This window comes from Silene latifolia, chromosome 3 (genome assembly GCF_048544455.1).
Source record: "Silene latifolia isolate original U9 population chromosome 3, ASM4854445v1, whole genome shotgun sequence".
In the NCBI taxonomy this organism is placed as follows: Eukaryota; Viridiplantae; Streptophyta; class Magnoliopsida; order Caryophyllales; family Caryophyllaceae; genus Silene; species Silene latifolia.
Window position 1 is genome coordinate 152,204,670 of NC_133528.1, and position 22,567 is coordinate 152,227,236.

Consider the following 22,567-nt stretch of genomic DNA (forward strand, 5'->3'; position numbering starts at 1 on the left):
TACAAAGAATAATGATGGTAAACAAATAAACGAGTTAGAAGGACTATACAATAGTGTTAACAGGGAAACCACAAATTTATCTTATGTAATTTTAAGTCAAAAATTCTTATTTCAGTCTGAAGTTTCAGACGGACATATGTGACCATTTTATGGTTAAGTGTAACCACAAAGGTATAGCCCGTGTTATAATTTATGGTAACTTGTTTTTCAATAGTGATTACATTTGAGACCGTGGGAAATTGGTGATTGACTCCCATAACTATGTGCAATTGTGAAATTAACCTCCACAACTTTTAATTGAAGTGATTAGGCCTCATAACTTACATAATAAGTGAAATTAAACCCCATTATCAAAATCTCACGAGAAATTCAATTTATCATATCAAAAAAGTAAAAATGGTCATTTTTTTATGAAAAATATAAAATAAAAATTTACAAAAAATTAATTAAAAAAAACATAAATTAGATAAAAAAATTAAAAATACTTTACAAAAATCAAACAATTTATTATTTTTATATAAAATACAAAATTTTCAACTTTTTAAACATTCAATTGCAAAATATTTTGTTAGGTAGTTGTGTTAAAATTAGAAATTTAAATAAAATATTTTCATGACAAAAATATAATAAATATAATAAAAGGGATAGAAAATATTCAAATATTTCTTTTTTTTCAACATTTCAAAAAAATTCACATAAAATTGTTAATTGTTTTTTTTTTTTCAAAAAATCATACCGAATTACATACGTATGTAAAAAAAATGGTTTTAGTATGTAATACATATAATTTTAGTATGTTATACATATACATATTAGTATAGCGGTTGATATATAATGATATTTTGGTGAGATTTTGAATTAAGTTTGATTGCACGTCATGTGAAACTTATGGGGCCAAATTATTCCAATTAAAAGTTGTGAGGGGTTAATTTCATAATTGCACAAATTAATGGGGTCAACCACTACTTCCCTGGTAAAATAATTACAAAATTATGTCTTATTATTTCTGACCAAAATATCTCGTTTGAAGCAAGAACAACTGATTTCTGTAAGCTTCTTTATGAGGGGAGTATTCCTTCAAGTAGGAAATAAAGCCTGTCACATGGGCCTGATTTACTGGCTTTAGGCTTTTACTGCCTCCTTTTTCCTCATTTGATCTGCTTATCAAATTGGGCCTAGGTATATCTAGAACGGACTGTCCAAATTCAGCCTTTTAGAAACGATATTCGGGACAAAAACAAGGGTGGGCCAGGTCTGAATGACCCGACTTGTACCTAACCTGACACCCGAATAGAGGACTCGAACTTGAATTGACTCGACCCTATATGACTTGACCCGAATGTTTATTGTTGGAAACTAACGGTTATTCCTACACAACTTGATGATGACATAATCACATAACCCAAAATGATAGGAACCTGAAACTGAACTGGCCCGAACTAACTTGACGTGAGCTAAACACGGTTAACTCATTTGCCAAGTCTACCTATGGGTAGGGCTGGGCACCGGTCCAAAACCGGACCGGAACCGAAATCGGCAAAATTCACGGACCAGGACCGGAACGGACTGGTGGACCGGAATTACCCACTTTTTCAAATTCCGGTACATTGGACCGGAATAAAATACATTTTAAGAGAAAAATGAAAATAACCATAATTCCGGGCATTCCGGTCCAAACCGGTCCGGACCGGAATCTTGGAAAATGGTGGACCGGAGACCGGACCGGAATTTTTAATTCCGGTTCCGGTCCACTCGATTCCGATCCGGACCGGTCCATTTTTCCTGTCCGGACCAGATTATGCCCAACTGTAGACAACATATAATTGACATATCTTAACTTCAAGGTTATGATATAAAAAGTTTTTAACGATACATAATCAGTTTGATTTCCTTCCCAATTTTGAACGATTATTGGCAGTCAAGTGACAAAAAAAAAACCTGTCCTAAGAGAATTTTTCACCTACTTGAGAGGGCTAAGTGATTAACATTGTGAATTAGGTTAATAGGTATTGATAAACAACATATACTGCATTTTTCGTCCCGGAGGTTAATAGTACATTACACACTAATACACACAATACAGAGGTGAATAATACTTATGGCTCGCTAAATTGGCAGATGATGATACACAGAATTGACATTTTACCAGCATCATCCTGTTGAAAAGATTCAAAACCGAAGAAAAGCCAAGCTCGAAATACATTACTATTGAACACAAGATAAAATGAACAAACCAAGCTCGAAATACATCATTTGCAAGCGTCTCATGTATATAGCAGGGTGAAAGAATTAAAACGGTAAGCAGCAACTAAAGGCTAAGAATGTACAACAGCAAGAGAATCATGACAATTGACGGAAGACTCGACAAGGAAATGCACTGTTCTATCAGAATCCCGTACAAAAGCTGCACAGCAAACCATCGATAGTTGATGCAGTATTGCTTATAGAAGAACAATGTGGATGATGATTTAGGTTGCCTTCGAGTCCTTTGACCCTGAACCAGGAATCCTTGAGTTAGGATCTTCAGTTCGGAGACTGTTTTCTCTTGTGTATGGAGCCTTTGCGCCCTGAAACAATGCAGAGAAAATTCATCTTGCTATTATAATACCACATCAACTTAGTTACCGTCTCAGACTCTCACAATACGTTATATTTTTTTTTTTTTTTTTTTTGACAGCTGTAAAGAAATGTTCTACCGTCTCATGGCTTGCTTTGCTAAACTATGTGCAATGCCATTAAGATGTCTCGGAATAAAATTAAAACATAAGTAATGAAAGAAACTAAAAAGCCCACGAATAAATATTGCATTAAAAAGCCCACGAATACAATGTTTAATATTGCATTAAAAAGAGGATATGGAATGTTAGAAAAAAAATCTAATCAGAATATTAAATTGTGATAAATTAGTTTAAGCTTTACCACATCACCTTTAAAACAGTTGCAGGAAAATTTTTCTCAACAATGCAACAGTTGTGGACATTTGTTTGGGATCTAAAAATTGGAATTATTCAACCAAAAAGAAAGCAATAGTCACAATGACTAACTTGAAGGAAGTTATGTAAGTGTTAAGGTGAACGGTTAATCTTCCTACATTGTATCAAAGCTTGATGACCCTCAGGTCCCAAGTTAGGTCCCAAGTTGTCCTGATCCTGAGAGCCTCCAAAATCTCACAAGTGGAATGTCGGTATATTGTATGGGTTGGCATGTGTATTATCCACTCTTCAGCGCGAAGGGCATTTGAGTGAGGGGGCCTTCAAGGTATAATAACCATTGATTGGGCCTCAACCATCGCCTTTGGGTTTTGGTTGAGATGGTTTTCTTAGACTAAGTACCAAAAGATAGTGCTAATTGAGAGTTGTGCTCAAAATTTATGCATATAAGGCCCCTAAAGCTCAAACATAAATACGCATGAGAGAGGTCTCCTAATGATATTATCGTGAGACCAACCCACATATGCTATAACTAGGAAGCTCTTATTTGAGTTAGATGGTTGATGGGTAATAGGAAGATTTATATCTAAATGGGGTTGGTCTCACATTATACTAAAATGGGGCCGTCTTTCACAAGACTAACAGAATCTCATAAAATATCTAGCATTTGAACTCCGGTAATTCTATCAAGCATTTTTGAGAGGCACTATGCTTACTTGCTTAGTGACAACAAAGATGGATTGCTAGTAATTAGTTATCCAACATAACATACTTCTCGCAAGGTCAACCAGCTCGTAGGCAGAGAATCAACAGTGTCAAAGCTAAGTGAAATGTTAACATAATGCTTTAGCTGAAAGCAGAAAGCCATGATGATCAACTAAGGTTAAATCAAATTTGAGCCACAAATATGACCTCTAGTTTTTGTGTCAACTCTTACTGATTAGCAGTAAGGTCGCTCCATTTTAGATGCATAACCTAGGCAATTAAAAAAAGCCTAAATATTTGTCGAACATTTCTATCTATAATATAATTTTTAAATCAGAATCATTGCTACACATAAGGATCATTTAACCACATAATTCTTCACAGAACCTCAGAACACTTTTGTAAGATCTTAACTCTAGCATACACAGCCTAAATTATACACAAGGTTCTTCAGTTCACAACCAATGTTATACTCTGAAACAGAGTAACAGGCATACAAATTCTGTCAAAACTCGCCAGATGTCACAAAAGATGCATTTTGTAGCGTTTTTATAATCCAAATAATTTGCACTGATACTTCAAGATGTCTGACACTATGTCACTATGTCACTATGGTATAGCAAAATAGCTAAAGCCTACATGGATAACAACTATTAACAAGGGAATAGCTAATAAAGCAGAACATGATTAATGATAAAACTTCAAAGAAAATACAAGTCCACTTAGTCAATAAATTGATACCAACTTACTTGAAATATTGTTCCGAGTTTCCTCAAGGCCTTAGCACGTGACTTGAGAGCATCCTTTGACACAGTGGGATCCCTAAGAACCTGGGTAGAGAAGAATGCTTTAAACTATAAATGTAGTTCCATGAAAATCAAAACTTAGATTCAAATAGGATGCTGATTTTAATTACTTTTGTGTTAGGCCACTTCCTTGTTAAAGCTAAAAATGGTTGTAAAGAGCATGACCACATCTCAAGAAGCAGAATCCAAGTTAAAAGCGAGTCTACTGTAGTGTCAGGTCATATGACATCACACATTTCAAGAAGTGGAACTTTCTGTATAAAAGTCGCCCTTTACCCCCAAAGCTTCGACCATAATCACAACATAATAGATCGACGAGAAAAACAAACAGATAATAGAGTAAATTCAAGTCAACTTCAAAGGCCAAAGAATATCAGATCTTCCAATGATATTAATAAGCTGTTTAATGTCCCCTCAAATCATAATATCAATCCAAACTCAAAACATAATATCTTCCTCATGGAATAGAAATATCAAAATATGTAAATCACATCATCAACAACAATGTCATGCAGCAGAAAACATAGGTACTCACTTGTTGGCAGACACGCGATAAAGTGGTCTCAATATCAATGACATTAAGCTGCCAAAGTGAATTGACCATGGCATCTTTCTTCTCTTCCATGGCTTTCATCAAGTTCTCTTCCCTGGTTTCTGCCTGACTCAATCGCTTTAGGTCCTCCTGAATTTGAATGAGTTGCACAGCTCCTATATGAGAAAGGACAAACATATTATCAGTAACAAAATATATCAGAAAAACGAGGAGCATCCAAGAAAAATTGGTCACGTAGAATTGTTGATACCTGAAGCTGCCATCACCTGTGACTTAATCTGATGTCCTTTGTCACGAACCCATTCTGCTAAAAATGGCACTTTGAAAAACTTCAAGTCCTTTCCGAGTTCTCTAGAAGCTTGTCTTGTATAAATATATCCAATTGTGTGTAGCATAGCCTCACCAAAAACTGCCAACAACAATCAAGAAGAACACATTACGTTGAATGCAATTAAGCAAAAATAGTAGCGTCTTTCCAGGACAAGCATAATGCACATCAATAAAAACACATGCCAAACAAAAGGAATTGTCCAAAAAAGGATTAAATGATAAATTTCCCAAGTTTTAAGAGCTCATCTACCACCTTCTCCAATATATAAATGCGTGTAGGCTTACTTTTCAGTTCCACTTCAGATAACCCTTTGTCACAACTTGCAACATATCAAGAAACATGTTGCTTTGATAACATACTGATTACTCAAATAAGATGGGGGAGTGGCAGAGGGGGTAACCAATGTGTTTAGACTTTGGACCCATGTAGTCATGTAGGAACTAATTCTAATTTCTAAGTGCAATGAACAGTAGACATGAACAAATATTTGACTTAGGAAGGTAAACAGAAGTAATATTACCAGCTTCGGAAAGTCTAGATGCTTCGTTCTTGGCCCACTCAACAAACTCATCGGTGCGGCCATCAACATATGGCTGAAGGCGATCTTTTAGATACTGTATGAGCTTCTCCTGCCTCTCCTGCTGCATTGTCTGCAAAGGAATATTCATCATGTCTGGTCTCAATGCTTGAATAATTAACATTTGACTACAATAATAGCAAAAAAAATATTATACCTTAATTTTATCCTGAACTCTCTGTTTCCGTAGCTCTGCAGGAATCTGTGTATCCTCTTCAAACTCAACGCCAGCTATGGAAGCCAATGCAAGTTGACCAACATAATCCTCAAAAAAATCACTTCCGAAAAGCATTCCGAATACTGCTGCTGGGTCTACCATGGCATCCCTGAGAAAATATTACGAAATAAGTGATTACGAAGTTATTATAAACCCAGCGAGACTAAACAGAAGGCAGAAGCAAAAAAATCCAGGGAATATGCTTTTGTGTTCTTAAATTCCTGAAAAAGAAAGCTTAACAGAAACATGGCCATTTTTTCCTAGAAATATAAGCACTTACTGTGGTACACCTGCTTTCCCATATTTATCGTATGCTTCACGTTTTGCAGGATCACTTAGGACTTGATAAGCTTCACCGAGTTCCTGAAAATGAGACAAAGTATGTTTAAATACCATGCACAAAGGCTTCACTTCATCAGAATTACTACATGTTAAAAAGTAAAACAACATTTCAAGAAGTATAAGTAGCCCAAAAAACATATGAAGTAATTAACAGAACTAAAACCTACGTCTAGCACAACTGCAACTTAATAAATTTAATACAAACAACACCTTAATAAGTATTTTTACTGCCATCGAGTCTGTAAGCTATAAGGAAAAGAATAGACAGTCAGATACTGTACCTGGAACTTCTGGGCAGATTGTGGATCTCCAGGATTCTTATCAGGATGAACAATTCTTGCCTGTGAGAAACACAAAAGGATGATTAAAAGATACACTCCAAGTTTCTAAAGGTGAGGGTCACTACCAAGAAGGCAAGAATGGAAGGCATGAGCTATCAAATACTTCATCCGATTCATTCGGTTCTTTATGTTTGATAAGAATATTCCTCAAAAAAAGAACGTAAAAGAACCATAAGAATCGGAGGGAGTAATTTTTTAGTTGAAATGTTAAATTGCTACCCCCTATAGTAGATAGGTGTTGAGCAATAAAAACTAAAGCGCACTAGTTAAACATAGGTAGTTTATGCACTAAAAATAATCTATATGTTTCAGTTCTCTGAAGCCAGACCAACGTCTTCCTACAAACTCCTAGCAAGTAGTCCAGAATCCAGATCAATAGATAGCAACAACCTAGAACTTCCTTTTTAAACCAACTTCAATTGCATAAGCAAACAAGGAATGTATTGAATTGTGGCTTCTTAAATTCAACTAAAATCACATTGATTACTTTCCTTATGCTTCACTCATATCCTTTCAACACTTTCCAGTTTCAAAAGGCAAGATTTAACTTATTAAACGAGGGTTTTTATACCACTATAACAATTGCCATTCCTCAGAACACTGCCTTACGGCTTCGCAACTGAAGGAGAGTCGAGCTTGTGTCGAAGCTTATAAATCACCGACCATGACTACAAGAATGACCAATTGTTTGGCAAGCAATACTATTCCTAGCACAATTCAACAAATATGATTTGTTGTCCTTCCAACATAAGAGCAAAACACGTTTCAAAAGGTTCTCGAATGAACAATTATTCATCTTTTTCAACAACCATAGCTCATGTCATCAAATTGTGTCCAGCCTTTTAACTAACCTCTCTAGTCCTGCAAAAAATCTAATACTACTATACATATAGTTCCATTTAGTCCGAATATCAGCAAATTTTCCGAACAGTTATTCGGCTATTTCAACAATCATAGCTCATGTCATCAAATTCTGTCCAACATTCTAACCAACCTATCTTGTCCTACACAGAATCTTATACTCTACATAGTTAACATCACCCCAAATATCACCAAAAATTCTGAAAACTTGCACAGTTCAATTTAGGCCGAATATCACCAAAACATCCGAAAACTTGTCCCACGCAAAATCTAACACTATACATGGCTACCTTGTAGCTATATACCGTTGCAACAGACAACGTATTTACCATTATTATAACTCATTTCCTAAAATGAGTTAACAACTTGTTTTACTCATACAACGATCTTAAGCTACTGAACTCATGTCATCTAATTATGTCCAACCATTAAACCTAACTATCTATTTTACCCGATATCGTAAACTCAAGCAACCTGTTCCAAACTTGCATAGATCAATTTTGTCACCAAAATACCCGAAAAGTTGTCCCACACAAAATCTAACACCATACAAGGCTACCTTGTAGCTATATACCGTTGCAGCAGACTAATTATTTACATTATATACCGCATTTCCTAAAATGTGATGATAACTTGTTTTACTCATACGACAACCTTAAGCTATTGAGCTCATGACATCTAATCGTGTCCAACCTTCAAACCAAACTATCTATGTTACCTGATCTTGTAAACTCTAGCAACCTGTTCCAAACTTGCATATAGTTCAATTTAAGCCGAATCTCACCAAAATTTCCGAAAAATTATCCCTAACAAAATCTAATACTCCTACTATACATACATGCCTACCTCTTAACCTCTAGCAACCTGTTCAAAACTTGCATATAGTTCAATTTAAGCCGAATATCATATAAGATCGTTGCGACCGACTTACTCAATATCTCATTTCCTAAAATGAAATAATAACGGAGTTATTGTATGTCATACAACGATCTTACAGAATTAAGCTCTATCGTATCGTAAATCACAACGAACTCTTACTCAACAATCAAAACAGTAACAAATCAACAAGCATTAATATATGATACTTACAAAATTAGGAAAAAAATCCTAAAATTACACAAAAATCATATGAAATTATTACAAATGATTTCAAATCAAAGTAACTAACCTGAATGTAATAAGCTTTTTTAATCTCTGTAGCTGATGCATCAACACTTACACCTAATAACTCATAGTATCCTGTCTCCTTCACCATTTTCTATAAAAAAAAAATCAAAAAAATTGTCAGATAATTTCAGCATCAATATCTGAAAAATCAACATAATAATGAATTAAATGATAACAACGCAAATTAAAGAATTTACCGGAAAATAATCGAGATTTCGCTTCGAAAGAATGAAATTGATCGAATTAAATTTGTGATGAAAATTTGGATCGAATTGATTTGATGTGATCTTACGAGAGAGATAAACGTGGAAAAGATGTATATGTGATGGAGGAACAAGATTGGTTATTGGTAGAAGACGACACCGTTTTGTTGGTGGAACAGTTTAGCTGTGCTGTACGTTACACGGACTCACGGAGTACCTGTATTTATTTAACTGCGTCTCTGAAGTCTGAATGTTTTGTTTTTGTACTCGTATTGATTGGGATTTTGGGAGGATCAAGAGATTTTGGCCTAGTGATTAAAACGGAATTATTAATTGTGTATTTTATTTTACAAAATACTTTGGAGAGACGGTCTCTCAATAGCGTTATTGATGGGGTGAGAGATCAACTAAATTTTTTTTTTTTTCCTATTATGTCTCCTACTAAATTAGTGGAAGACGATTTCTCATAAGACCTACTGATTCATTTTATATTACAAGGGAAAAAAATCAATTATTATTCTTTGATAAATTAAAATTTGTCCTTTTTTTTTTATGTTGTAGCGCATTATTGATTGAAAATGAGGTTGTATTGGTGAGGTGACATCAAGTTTCACTACTAAATCCTAACATTCTTCTTTTGTTTTGTTTTACGAATCATGACAATGTTTGCGGGCTGGGTTAACTGGTTCTTATTTGGTTCATTTCATGTCATGGTTATCTTAGTTCGTTTTTGGATTAGTTTAGTTAAAAGTTTTTTAGAGGTGATGTTTTCATGTCAACGCTTACGAGCTGGTGAGTTATGTGGTTCTCAATTGGTTAATTCATTTCATGTCATGTTTATCTCAGGTTGTTTTTGGATCGACTTACTTAAGGATGTTTATAATTGGCTTGCTTAAGGTTTAGTCGTGATTAAAACGGATCTAGTTACTGTAGTCAGGTAAGTTGTTTTATTTTTGTACTGTTGAAGGCTAATGGTATGCCTTATGAGAAGAAGAGTTTATCTAAAACAATAGGTAGTAAAGCTTCTTTGACAAAAATTGTCAAAGTTTGAGTAATCATCAAGATATACAAGAAGACATAGCAATGAAGGAGGAACCAAAATACAAACTGTGATACTAATATACAAAGACAACAAGCGAAACTTCCTGGGAGGAAGGGAGGGGACGGGGATAGCGGGCCCAGAATTCACAATCGCCAGGGCCACCGTGATAGAAACCACTCGACTTCATAAAATCAGGAGCAGTTCACGGATATCTCGCAGCTACTAGCTTTCTTGTCATAGATTACTGAAATAGAATCAGAAAAGGAACTGCAATTGCAACAGAAGGAAAAGAAAATGTCAGATTGTAACTTGGTAACTTGGACTGGAATAGCATTGTAGAATGCATCAGATATTCAGATAGAGAATGAAATCGTACCATCTTCTTCTTTTTCTTCTTCTTTTCGATGTATGCCATGAGCTCGCCTTGTTTTTGCAATGCCTCCTCAAGAGCCTGCAGTAAAGTCAAATGTCAGTATGTTACTGTCAAAAACTTGCAGAGATTGTATTACAGTTCTAAGGGCATTTTCTAAGACTACGTATATCTGATAAATAAGTGTTTGGGAGGGAAAGAGGGGAAGTACCTTTTGGGTCGAGAAAAGTGCTTGCTCGAGGGCATCAACACGGTTCAAAGCTGCATTGAGCTGCTCCTCTTTCTCAGGAGCAACTGTAGCTGGTTTTGTGCTAAGAGCAATAACCTTGCCTTCGAGTTCACCTAAGCGCTTCATCATTGAAAAGTACTCAACCTCGGAGATGGCAGGTGCCGGCAGCTTGTGGGAGTCATCATAGTAAGTTGCTGTAGTATATAGGGTGGCATCAGTGATCTTCTTTGGCATGTTCCGTGTCAGCCGGATCATGGTTATAATGCCCATCACAAATGTCATCATCCCGGAAACAAGGTGATTACTTATTCCTTGCTGGTTATTATTACCTTTGAAACTTTTCCTTGATGGAAAACAACCTGAAATATTTCAGGGCAAGAAGTTGTAACATTAGACCTGACAAAACCGATCCAAATACGAAATAACCCAAACCGACTCAACCCAAATAGCCCATTTGTCAATACCTTTGGAGATGACCATGTCGTTCTGGACGGATTTAGTGATCCAGAGATTATCCATGCCCTTGTCAACCACTGGAGTGAATTTGTCATACTGGAAGCTATTTAGTGCATTGCAGCATTTCTCCTGTACAAAGTTCGACAGAATATAAATGGAAGTCGTCTTTAATCGAAGTTTTTACTGTCTCAATTAACATCCTAAGTACTTACTTGGACTGAGTATGAAGAGAAGTCTTCTGGATCACATATCTGTGGGTTAAACGAAACAAAGTCATGAAATTAGTGATCAAAATTCAAAACACGGATCTGTAGAGCATTTTCATTGACTGGCAGCCATCATGATATATTCATGTCACTAGAAATATACCTTTGTGTACGCCATTTCGTCTTCAGAAATTGTTTTCTCATCAATAACTGGGAATGGTCCCCTTACTGAACATTTCGCCTCACCGTTGAGAACCATCTGTTAAAAACATAGGAAAATAAATGAAAACTGTTAAAAACACATTTACAACAATACCACCACCCTGAACCATCTGTTACATAGTGGATAATAATAATTGTGTCGAGAACTGCATTCGTTCAACTGATACTTTGCAATATAGAAGTGAAGACAGTTTAACGAGTCTTTGTCATAGTTCCAAAGGCTAACCTTCATGATATCTGGATCGTTCCACGGTCCTTTGTCAGAATTCATGCATCCACCTTTGTCTGCACAGGTGCAGGTACCACCCAAAAATTCTGGCAGTTCACTGGTACATACCACGCGTAAAGAGAGAACTTGTTAGTGTCAAACTGATAAACTGTAATAAACCATACAGAGTTCATATTTCAAAAACTGTTCAGAAAACAGGCAGAAAAAATGAACCAAGTACCTTGCATCAATGATTTCAAGCAGCTTACTTTGATACTTGTTGCCAAGCACCTAGACAATAAGATTAAGGAGGTTTCAGAATCTCGACAAAAAAAAAGAAGAAAAAATAAAAATAACAAGTCGTAGCTGTTGCGATGCAAATAGATTAAAAGGATGCTTACATGAATCTTTTGTGTGGTCTTTGGGTCGAGGAACGACTTAACAGTTCCCCATAAGAGCCTGAACCCGGATCCTGCATTGATGATATACATCCTGCACAAGCTCTGCGCAAAAATTTAAGGTAAGAAAGTGACTGCAAGATATAAGGTACTATGGTTATGTGGAACACAACAACAGGTACCTCAGGATAGTTGTCACCGTCGATCTTTTGGAGACATTGAATGAGTTCCCTTGCTGCCTTGTTAAAGTTCTTAAGACCCTGCAACCATGCACAAGTAATAGGAATATTTATAATAGTTGGGCCTCAACCATCACCTTAAGGTTTTGGAAGTGTGACCGAAGGTCACGGGTTCAAATCCTGGCAACCTCAAAACTCCTCAAAAACTCGAAGTGGAAACCCAGCACACGGTACGGGGAAGCCGGTGCACAACTAACCACTCTTCAAGCCCAACGGGCATTTGAGTGAGGGAGCGTAATAGGAATATTTATAATAGTTGGGCCTCAACCATCACCTTAAGGTTTTGGTTGAGATGGTTATGGTTCATCTATCAACAAGGTTATTGAGGTTCCATTATTATTCATAAAATCTGTTACACCGACTCTTAGTTTTACATCGTGGAGAAGGAATGGGATAAGATGTCATACCACTCCTTGTACATCCAAAATGGTAGTGCTCTGATCAATATGCCTTTTAGCAGCAATCGAACAAGCGGGGAGCTTGGATGCAAAAGTCCTCTCAAACTCTTGTACATGATACTTCAAATATCTTTCCATAGTGGTGACTTGCATCAGTTTGGTTGAATCAACTTGACCGAGTTTCTCAATGTATACCGGCCTCCCTTCCTTGTCGACTCCATGGTGTCCTTGTGGATAGTACTTCTTGACTTCGTCAACTTCCTCAAATTGAAAATCCTGCATTCATTATACATTTTACCTTTAAAACAATTATTGAACGTGGAAAATACGAAAAATGGGTCTTAGATACTGTAATGTACCTCCATTATCGTGTCAGCACCGAAGTCTTTCCTCCATTGGATCATGTCAGACCACATTTGCTTAGCTTTCTCAATATCAAACTTTCTGGCTTTCAAGAACCTGTCAAATAATACATCCGTCTGCTATGAGACAGTCTCGTGATCCATAATTTCTAATAAACCCGGTTATAAAGGTTAGGTTAAAACCGTCTTACAAAAATTAACTTCTCGAGAAAAGGTCAGACGGATAAAATGATGTACCTGAGCAACATATGGTAATCATCATGCTTAGAAGGTAAAAGTTCCTCCAAAATAAGCGCCTGACGGAAGGCGTCTACTGCCTGCATTTCGTCAGCATCATGTTCATCTTCAAAAGCAACAGACATAATTCTGCTGTTCCTTCTACCTCTTCTGGTGAAAGAGTTCCTGAATCTAGCCGATACATTGCAAGCCGCCTTCTTTAAAGATCCGAGCTTTGACTCATTCTCAGACTTCTCAATCCCTGAAATTTAACCAGACATCAAACCATGACAGTCAATTTGTATCCTAAGACCGTCTCATATGAAAATTTGTATAATGTATGCAACATAACCCTATGTCGAAACACAGTGAGACCGTTAGCAAGCACTGATCATTAAAGAATGAATTCGACGGAAAACTTACCGAGTTTCTGAGCTCTTCCTAGAGGATCAGACATGATATCAGTTACAGAAATTGTTTGTGAACTCATAACTCTTGAAAAAAAAAACTCTGCAAAAGACAGAATTATCCAAGAATTATATCACAATGTTGTAACTGATAACTGATGCCAGAAATTATTACAGATTTAAATTCATATAAATATACTTGAAATTTGTAGAATTTTTTTCGAAAATGGGGCTCAAACACAAATTAATTAACGAAATGGGTTGAGTTTCAAAGTATTTACTCAAAATGGGTCCACGTCATCACCGAAGCTAGGCTCGGATTCAAGTCGCTCTCCCGCTCAACGACCTTACCTAAAGTGTCACTTGATGTTCACCCAAACCGCAGTATACTACTTCAAGGCAAGTCGCTCGGGGGGTGAGCGATTTGAGTTCAAATCGTCCTCCCCCACAGCGTTTGTGTTTTTGCCAAAAAAAAAAAAAAAAAAAAAAAAACCGCTGTTAAACAGATTCGAACTCAAGACCATCCACAAAAATGACACTTATTCTACACTACATAACCACCAAAGCAATCAAAGTTATATGTAAAATCTAAGTGCTTAATTGAAATATTGAGTAATTGTTGTTAAAGTCCCAAAATGCATTTATTGCTATTAATATTAAATATTTAATTTTAATCTCCCAAATAAGTCATAACATTATCCTTGGTGTTATGGTTAGGGGGTGTGAAGGGATTGTTTTAGTTTGCAGGTTCGATTCCCATCAGATACGTTTTTGGTTTTTTTTTTTTTTTTTTTTAAAATAAATTGCTAAGTCGCTCACCGGCCGAGCGTTTTGGCTTCAAGTCGCTCTCCCGCTGAGCGACCTTAGTCTGACCCTATCATCGCTAAAACCGAGCCTACGTGGACCCATTTTGGGTAATTAGTTTCAAAGTCACCCTATTTTGTTAAATTGTTTGTTATAAAATCCCATTTTGGAAAAACATTCAAATTTGTAACAAAGATTATTATTTAAACTATTTATAGTAAGTCTTTTAACTAATTTCTTTCCACTTATATCACAAATGTTATCCGCAATCACATCCATACTGACATTATGTCTCAGTCATTTGTTTACATTTAATTAAAATACCTTTACGATAAATATAAAAGGTAAACAAATGACTCAGACATAGATATACTACATAAGAAGTATCAAGATGATTGTCAATCCAACAATATGATGATTGATGTTTTGTTAATTATCATGATTTGTTTGAATTATTGTTCATATCTCCTTAATTTTAATGGGAAAGGGTTTTATAACACAAGCAAATCAATACAATGTCATTCCTAATATAATGTTTTAATCCAAAATATATAAATAATCAGTAATCACATAAAAAAGGGGTAGACACAATTAGTGTAATAGTACTATACTACCATCATATATCATTACGATTACGATTATGATTATGATTATGATTTACTACTACAAACAAAACCTAATGAAATACGCTATGTTATTCTAAAAATATAATTTGGTGTTGGCTAATATGAATGGACTATACGTATCCAACATGCAAGCTAAGCTTAATATTTAACAACAACAATATTATCCAATAACGCGAATAGACTATATATTTATAAAAAGTAACTATCGATTTATATACGAGTATTTCGATCGAAGAAAAGAAAAATTAAGAAGTATGCATGATTTACGTACCTTAGGACAAAATTGTTAGGAAGCAAAAATGAGGGAAGAAAGAATAGTTGAAGGATGTTATAGAGAGAACTAGACAAAGGTAAGACAAAGACTACTTCATAATGTTTAGCTATGTGACAATCTCACAGACAACATCACACGCCTGCTTATTTTTTTATTATTATTTTCTTTGGAATAATATTCAACTAAATGAATTAATTTTATACCAACATAGACAAATTCTTAAAATAATAGTCGTTTCGATTTAAATTTGTCCTCCTATTTGACTTTCTACGGTGTTTGAGTGTCAAGATATACGCCACTTTGGAGTTTGGCCATGTCGTTACTCGTTATAATAAAAATTACGATTAATGTAAATATTTTACGATCAGGTTGTAATTTTATTATTTTAACAAATATTTAAGAAAATTTGACAAAAAGTAAACTGAAATTAGGAGAATATTTTGAGTTTGAAGGATTGGGGGGTATATGTTAAATCTTATAAATTAATCAATTTATGTTTTGCGGGGCGATTGTGAAAAAGAAAAGTTTATGGGACGGCTAAAATTAAAAGACATGCATGCAACTCAAATTTTTGTTTTCAATTTTGTCACTTTTGAATTTTGATGATATGTTATGATATTTGATTCTGTAATCTCATCTATATCAATTGTTTATTTAATTAATTTGCCGTTTGCTCCGACCAAAATTCCCGCGTCTTTACCAACCTTCTCAATTCAATGTAATCACCTTTATTTGATACTCGTATTATTTATGTAGTCCATGCATGGTAAATTCTTACTCTGTTACTACTCCTATATTCTTCCTATACTAGGTTAAAACCCGTGAAATTCACGGGTCTGTTTTTAAACTTCAGATGAGTATGGTTAATAGTAGCAAAGATAAATAGTTTAAAGATTTACGTAGTTATTATTATTTTCGAATAATTATTCATCTTTGAGCTATATCGTGTTCAGTACTATGATCAAGACTTACAATAAAATTAGTACACATTTAATTATCTATTGCACATTTTTTAAAATATATAAAAATAGTCTTATATTAAAACTTGTGTATTACCGATTGTTAGAAGATTCGATTAATAAAAATATCATTACAAAGTTGTGTTAAATAATTAAATTTATTGAGACTACAATTATATCTATTAAGCCGCAGTCAGTCAAACTCTTATAGGATTAAACATTTCAATTTACATTAATAAAATACAAATATTGTATAAAAAATCACAGGTAAAAAACCGAGTCCATTTACAACATTTTAATCGAATTAATGTCCGGTTACTCATTATATTACTCGAGAAATGATTATTAGAGTAAAACAACAAAAACAAATATCAAATGATTAACTCTCACCGCACCTAACCCCGTTCAACTCCTCACCTAACATTTCCTAACTCCGTCTCTCACACAACTCTAACCTCTCACCTAACTCTGTCCAACTCTTCACCACACTCCGTCTCATTTATCATCGGTTTGTCTCCTTAATCGTCACACCCAACCATCTTCTACCTTCATCATCATCATCATCATCATCGTCATCATTATCATCATCATCGTCGTCATCATCATCATCATCATATATCCTCCATGAATGATGAGCTCTATTTCATCGGTTTGTCTTTCGATTTCCAACCCCAAACTCGAAAATTCAACCAAAGGCAGACACTATTAGATGTTTTGGTCTCCTGCCTCGTCATACCCGTCGTCTCTCAATGATTATTGTGCATATTTTCCAACCCTATGCGTGTCATCTCCCAGCCAAACGATTTACGACTATTCTTCATACTAAAATCTCTCCAGACCATCTCACATCAGCGCATCAGCCAAACGATTTACGACTATTCCATAGGGGAGTTGTGAAATTTTCTGTTATTTTTTTCGAAATTTATGAAAGATGAACAACAGTGAGGATCATCTGTCCCTTTTTTGTGTCCCATTGTGTGTCACTCCACTTACCTTTTGACACATCACTTATGGCAAAATAAAATATTGTAGCAAATATATAAACTTGTTGATGTGTTAGAAGGTAAGTGGTGTGACACATACAATGGGACACCAAATGGGACAGAGGATCCCATTGGATGAACGATGGTGATAGATGGAACGTCTGGGTTGATACTGAAATTTATAGTGATTTGGGAAGTAGGGTTGGATTGATTAGCAATATTTTGGGGAGGATATTAATTGATTTCATTTGGTATCTTATTGTTTATTCCACTCACTATCTTCCCTAAAATATGGGCAATTAGTTATCAAATTTTATAATTTTAGTATTATTTTAGGGAAGATATTAATTGATTTTCCTTAATATATTTTTTTTTAAAATCACCTTGCCTTGTTTGGGAGAAATCACATTGACCTGAATCAGGAAAATTATCATTATTATCTTTTTTTTATTATACTCACTCTCTTCCCTAAAATATGGCCAATTTGTCAAATTTATAATTTTTGCTTTATTTGGGAAAGGATATTAATTGATTTCCCTAAATATTTTTTTTGGAAATTAAGTTGCTTTGTTTGGGAAATTACGTTGCTTTGTTTGGGAATATCTCATTATTATCCCATCCATCATCATATAATCATAATCATATCATCATATAAAGATATAGATATAAAGATTGAGATTTGTACAACATTGCCACAATATTCACGTTGATAGACAATTTTTTTTAACTCATGCTAATAAGCAGTAAAGCAGCCACGTTGATACTAAGCTTGTCAATTATGATGCCACATCAGCGGATGTGGCTACTGCATTAGAGAAGTATATGATTCTCTCTATCCTAGTGAATAATTTACATTCACTTTATTTTATGAAGGGAAAATAAGAAATGTAAACTATTGACAATAACGAATCGAATCGGACGTAGTAGTACATACTCCTCTTAGATATAAATATTCCATGCATGGTAAAATCTTTCTTACTACGCCTATTAGATGTATACATTTATGACATAGCGCTTTATACTTAACGGTTTGCCAATAACTTGACAACAAACGTATAATATACGAATGTTGAGGTCAACATATTACAATGAATTAATTTTATTTTCGTACCAAAAAAAAATTAATTTTATTTATAATTTGATAATGACACTTCCAAAGAAAAAGCTTTAAATTGTGTATTTGTGTTCTATTTGAGATGCTCCACTTTGTTCTATTTTCTGAGTCATTGTTATACTATTCAAAATTGTATGTTTTGCTTACAAGTCAAAGAAGACGTATACATAAACAAATAAATAATCCCTCCATTTTGATCAATTGTTTTTTTTTTTGGCACAAAAATCAAGAAAAGATGAGGAATTGATTATTAGATGATAAGTGGACCAAATGAGTGTGGGGGGTGTGATTAAATTATCCGTCAAATGTATTACCAAAATAAAAAGGTAAATATTTTATGAGAATATATGTATCACTAACTAACTTACAATGTAACTAACTAAGTTGTTACAGTTAGTTAGTCTGTTAGAGTAGTTTGTTATCCACGTCAGCAATGGTTGTTAGAGGTTGTTAGAGCTATACATTAGCCTATATATATGAACACTCCATCTAATGTATGATCACAAGTTTTACATGAATAACAAATGATCAATTACTTATCTCTCTAATCTTTCTTCTCTCAATTCTCTTCATGTTTTCTCTCTACAATCTTCATCATTACTGAAGATTTCACATGGTATCATCCACCATTGTTGAACGATCCTCATAAATATCCGCATTAATCTTCGTCTTTTACATAATTTTTCTTCTTCTTTTTCATTTCTTTTCATCAAAAATTTCAAATTTTCTCGTCAAAACATGCCTGAGATTACTGAAACACCTGATTCTTCTCAGAATTCTTTATATTCACCTTTAGATGATCCACTTTTCTTGTCGCCGAATGATCAGCCTAATCTTCAACTTACTTCTTATCTTTTTTATGGTACTAATTTCCATCAATGGTAGAGGGATGTGATTGAAGCGTTGGTCTCAAAGAACAAAGTGGGGTTCATCACTGGAGATTGCAGTGTTCCTGATCCATCTGACAAAAAGTTTAACCAGTGGGTCAGATGTGATCTCTTGGTTCTTAATTCTGTTTCTAAGAATCTCAGAGATAATTTACAGTATGCTGATTCTTCCAAAGCTTTATGGGTTGAAATGGTTGAACGTTTTGGTCAACTCGATCGAGGAATCAAGTCCAGCATGTTTGATTTCGCCTTAACTTCTCTTTTTGTCTTCAAGTCTCCTCGTTTCTCGTGCCATGCCTCGTGTATTCCACTATGCCATAACCGCAATGCTCATCTTAACTCGATTCACCTCGTAATGCGTCATTTCTGCATTAAAACATAAAGAAGCGGCAGTATCGACATTTCACTAATAAAGGCATATAAATGATATAATAAGCACGAAAACGATATATAAAACAACATGAAAGGAGTTATAAAAGTGTATATAAAAGTGATACATCATATACAAGTAGCTAACATCTATCGTAACAACTTCATCTAGGAGAACTTGTCCATTTGAAACCTTTAGGTTGAAGTTTCAAAGTTCAACTTTACCAACTTCCTGTAATTTACACCGATTTTGGCCCTTATTCATTACTACAAGCATATCTCTTTAACCACAACCACCCTATAAACGAGCCTTATTTTTCTGGAAACTACATTCAATTTGTGAGAAATAACTCCTACTGAACATTCCCATAATTAGGCTCTTTCCTGTCTAAATCTTGCATTCAACCAGACTCTGTTTCTGGTGATTAGTTCAGTAACATTACAGACCAACTTTACTAAATAAACCATAACTCCTGATTTATAAATCGTATGAAGATGATCCTTACATGTATAAAAAGCTAAGAGTAAGATCTAAAATTCTTATGTACAAAGTTTTCCCGAAATCATTCGTTTTGCATAGGTTATGGTATGATCTTTACAACCCTTCGAGTTTTACAACCCTACAGAATCAGTTTTGAGTCATCTGGGCAAAACAATCATAACTTTTAGACTACATAAAGTTAGATGCTATAACTGGTCTTTCTGGAAAGCTAAGACAAAGATCTAAACTATTGTCCTTGAGAAAAGTTTCCCACTTCTGAGTGTTTGAGGTCGAAAAAACTGGATTCAAGTCTGAGCAGTTTCTGGGAAAAAAATCAATCAACTCGGTTTTAGTATGTTCATAGTCTAAACTTATCTAAAACTTGATTATCATCTTAAATTTCTCTTAATTTACTTGAATAGGTTAATTAGGTTCTTAAACATACAAAATCAGAATCTCCTCATAGCCAAACAACCTTCATCTATTCAAAGACAAACAAATTAACCCTTGAATTTGTAATTATCTTGTTAAGACCGTCTTACACCTTTGTCTAATCCTCCCTTCTTAGATTAAATCCACCTTATTTTAACATAATAAACTCTAATTAGCAAGAACTAACCTAAAATATTAATATAAGAAGAAAAATTTATAACTACTTACAAGTAATTATGCAAGATGATGATGATTCATGGAGATATCAAGGTTGGTTCTTCTTCTTCTTGCTACTAGGCTACGTCCTCCTTTCTACACACTTCTTTGTTTATTTTTTTCTTTTTGTTCTGATCTTATGAGATAAGTTTAAAAGAAAAATGAATTGATAAAGTTAATATATATATATATATATATATATATATATATATATATATATATATATATATATATATATATATATAATATGTTAGTTTTGGTTGTATATATTCGGGTAAGTTTTAGTAACGATATGATACTAACGTTAAGTTACTTAACTTAACTCCCGAGTACTTCACCTTGAAGTAACGTGTTATATATATGTTTGTACGCGTCCTTATCTGTAGTTATCGTTATTATTATATGTTTGTACGCGTCCTTATCTGTAGTTATCGTTATTATTATTATTATTATTATTATTATTATTATTATTATTATTATTATTATTATTATTATTATTATTATTATTATTATTATTATTATTATTATTATTATTATTATTTATTTATTTTTTATTATAAAAGGATGCGCGCAACTTTCATTAAAAGAAAAATAAAAGTTTACATGAAATTGGTGGGGAGCCGAGAGACAATATGGGCTCCCACACCCTTATTATTATTATTATTATTATTATTATTATTATTATTATTATTATTATTATTATTATTATTATTATTATTATTATTATTATTATTATTATTATTATTATTATTATCACCTTTTCATTTCGAGTTAGTATCATTATCCAACTCAATTTTCAAATCGATATACGGTTTTGTTTACTAATCAAATTTGAATTTTGCATTACATTTTCTCCTTTTTCTTTATAAAATTTTATTTTACTGTAAAAAAAATTCAACGTATTTTTAAGCTGACTCAAATTTCAGGGTGTTACATTATTAAGCTAATCTCAAGCCAACAACTAAGCAAGGCACAAGTTGTTAACAACTAACTAAGCAATGCACAAATTAACAGAAATAAAGAGGTAAACTCTTAGGGTTTTCATTCAATTCAATGATAAGCTGCTGATACAAAAAGTTTAAGGCTACTCCTTATATAGAGCTTACAATGCATATCTCTATCCTTGATTTAAACTACAATCTAAGGGATCAAAAGGGCCTTACAAAAGATATAAAAATTGATGCAAAAGTCTTCTAATCAGGACGGTCAAAACACTAATAAAAACAGACTATCAAAATGCAGAAAAAAGCATAATAAAGTTCCCTTGTTTCTTTACTGAAATGGCAAAACAATTCAGGCTCTTTGAGGCTTGTGTTTTGCTTCTTTGTTGCTTTTTTCCTGGCTTTATAGGGACTACCATGACCCCCCAACGACATTATTTGAGACTAGAATCCAATCATACAAAAGCAAGGAGAATTAATACTGATTAAGTAAGGACAATGCTAGCTGCTCCTCAAACTGGACATTGAACTTGTGAGCCTGTTTAGGTGACCTTTTGAGCTTTATTAGGGAAAATTTTCCCGGACTTTTTTGTAGATAAGGACATTAACATTGATTAAAAATAAGTTGGAGTCCTTGTTTTGAAAGTTGCCTTAAGGATTCAAGCCATTTCTCTTGATTGGTCAGAACCGTTTTT

The 22,567-nt window shown here is 34.1% G+C and overlaps 2 protein-coding genes across 3 annotated transcripts; both read right to left on the reverse strand.

Moving 5' to 3' along the window:
• Positions 1 to 2,182: 2,182 nt before the first annotated feature.
• Positions 2,183 to 9,306, reverse strand: LOC141648533 (chaperone protein dnaJ 10-like). Its single transcript, XM_074457263.1, has 10 exons — positions 9,028 to 9,306; positions 8,832 to 8,921; positions 6,743 to 6,802; positions 6,400 to 6,482; positions 6,060 to 6,228; positions 5,846 to 5,975; positions 5,245 to 5,403; positions 4,977 to 5,149; positions 4,385 to 4,465; positions 2,183 to 2,567 (listed from the first exon to the last, which is right to left on the reverse strand). The coding sequence occupies exons 2-10, from the start codon at positions 8,916 to 8,918 to the stop codon at positions 2,469 to 2,471; spliced, it is 1,041 nt and encodes a 346-aa protein (XP_074313364.1). The 5' UTR covers positions 8,919 to 8,921; positions 9,028 to 9,306; the 3' UTR covers positions 2,183 to 2,468.
• Positions 9,307 to 10,038: 732 nt separating this feature from the next.
• Positions 10,039 to 13,882, reverse strand: LOC141648522 (phosphatidylinositol/phosphatidylcholine transfer protein SFH3-like). 2 transcript variants are annotated; one of them, XM_074457249.1, is made up of 14 exons: positions 13,803 to 13,882; positions 13,401 to 13,641; positions 13,161 to 13,260; positions 12,811 to 13,077; positions 12,347 to 12,424; positions 12,168 to 12,269; positions 12,008 to 12,057; positions 11,785 to 11,884; positions 11,500 to 11,595; positions 11,343 to 11,381; positions 11,139 to 11,259; positions 10,657 to 11,033; positions 10,452 to 10,526; positions 10,039 to 10,342 (listed from the first exon to the last, which is right to left on the reverse strand). In XM_074457249.1, exons 1-14 carry the CDS (start codon positions 13,867 to 13,869, stop codon positions 10,331 to 10,333), a joined length of 1,725 nt encoding a protein of 574 aa, XP_074313350.1. In that variant the 5' UTR covers positions 13,870 to 13,882; the 3' UTR covers positions 10,039 to 10,330. The 2 variants fall into 2 exon arrangements, with proteins under 2 accessions (XP_074313350.1, XP_074313349.1); XM_074457248.1 differs by having other exon boundaries at positions 10,039 to 10,526.
• Positions 13,883 to 22,567: the final 8,685 nt, after the last annotated feature.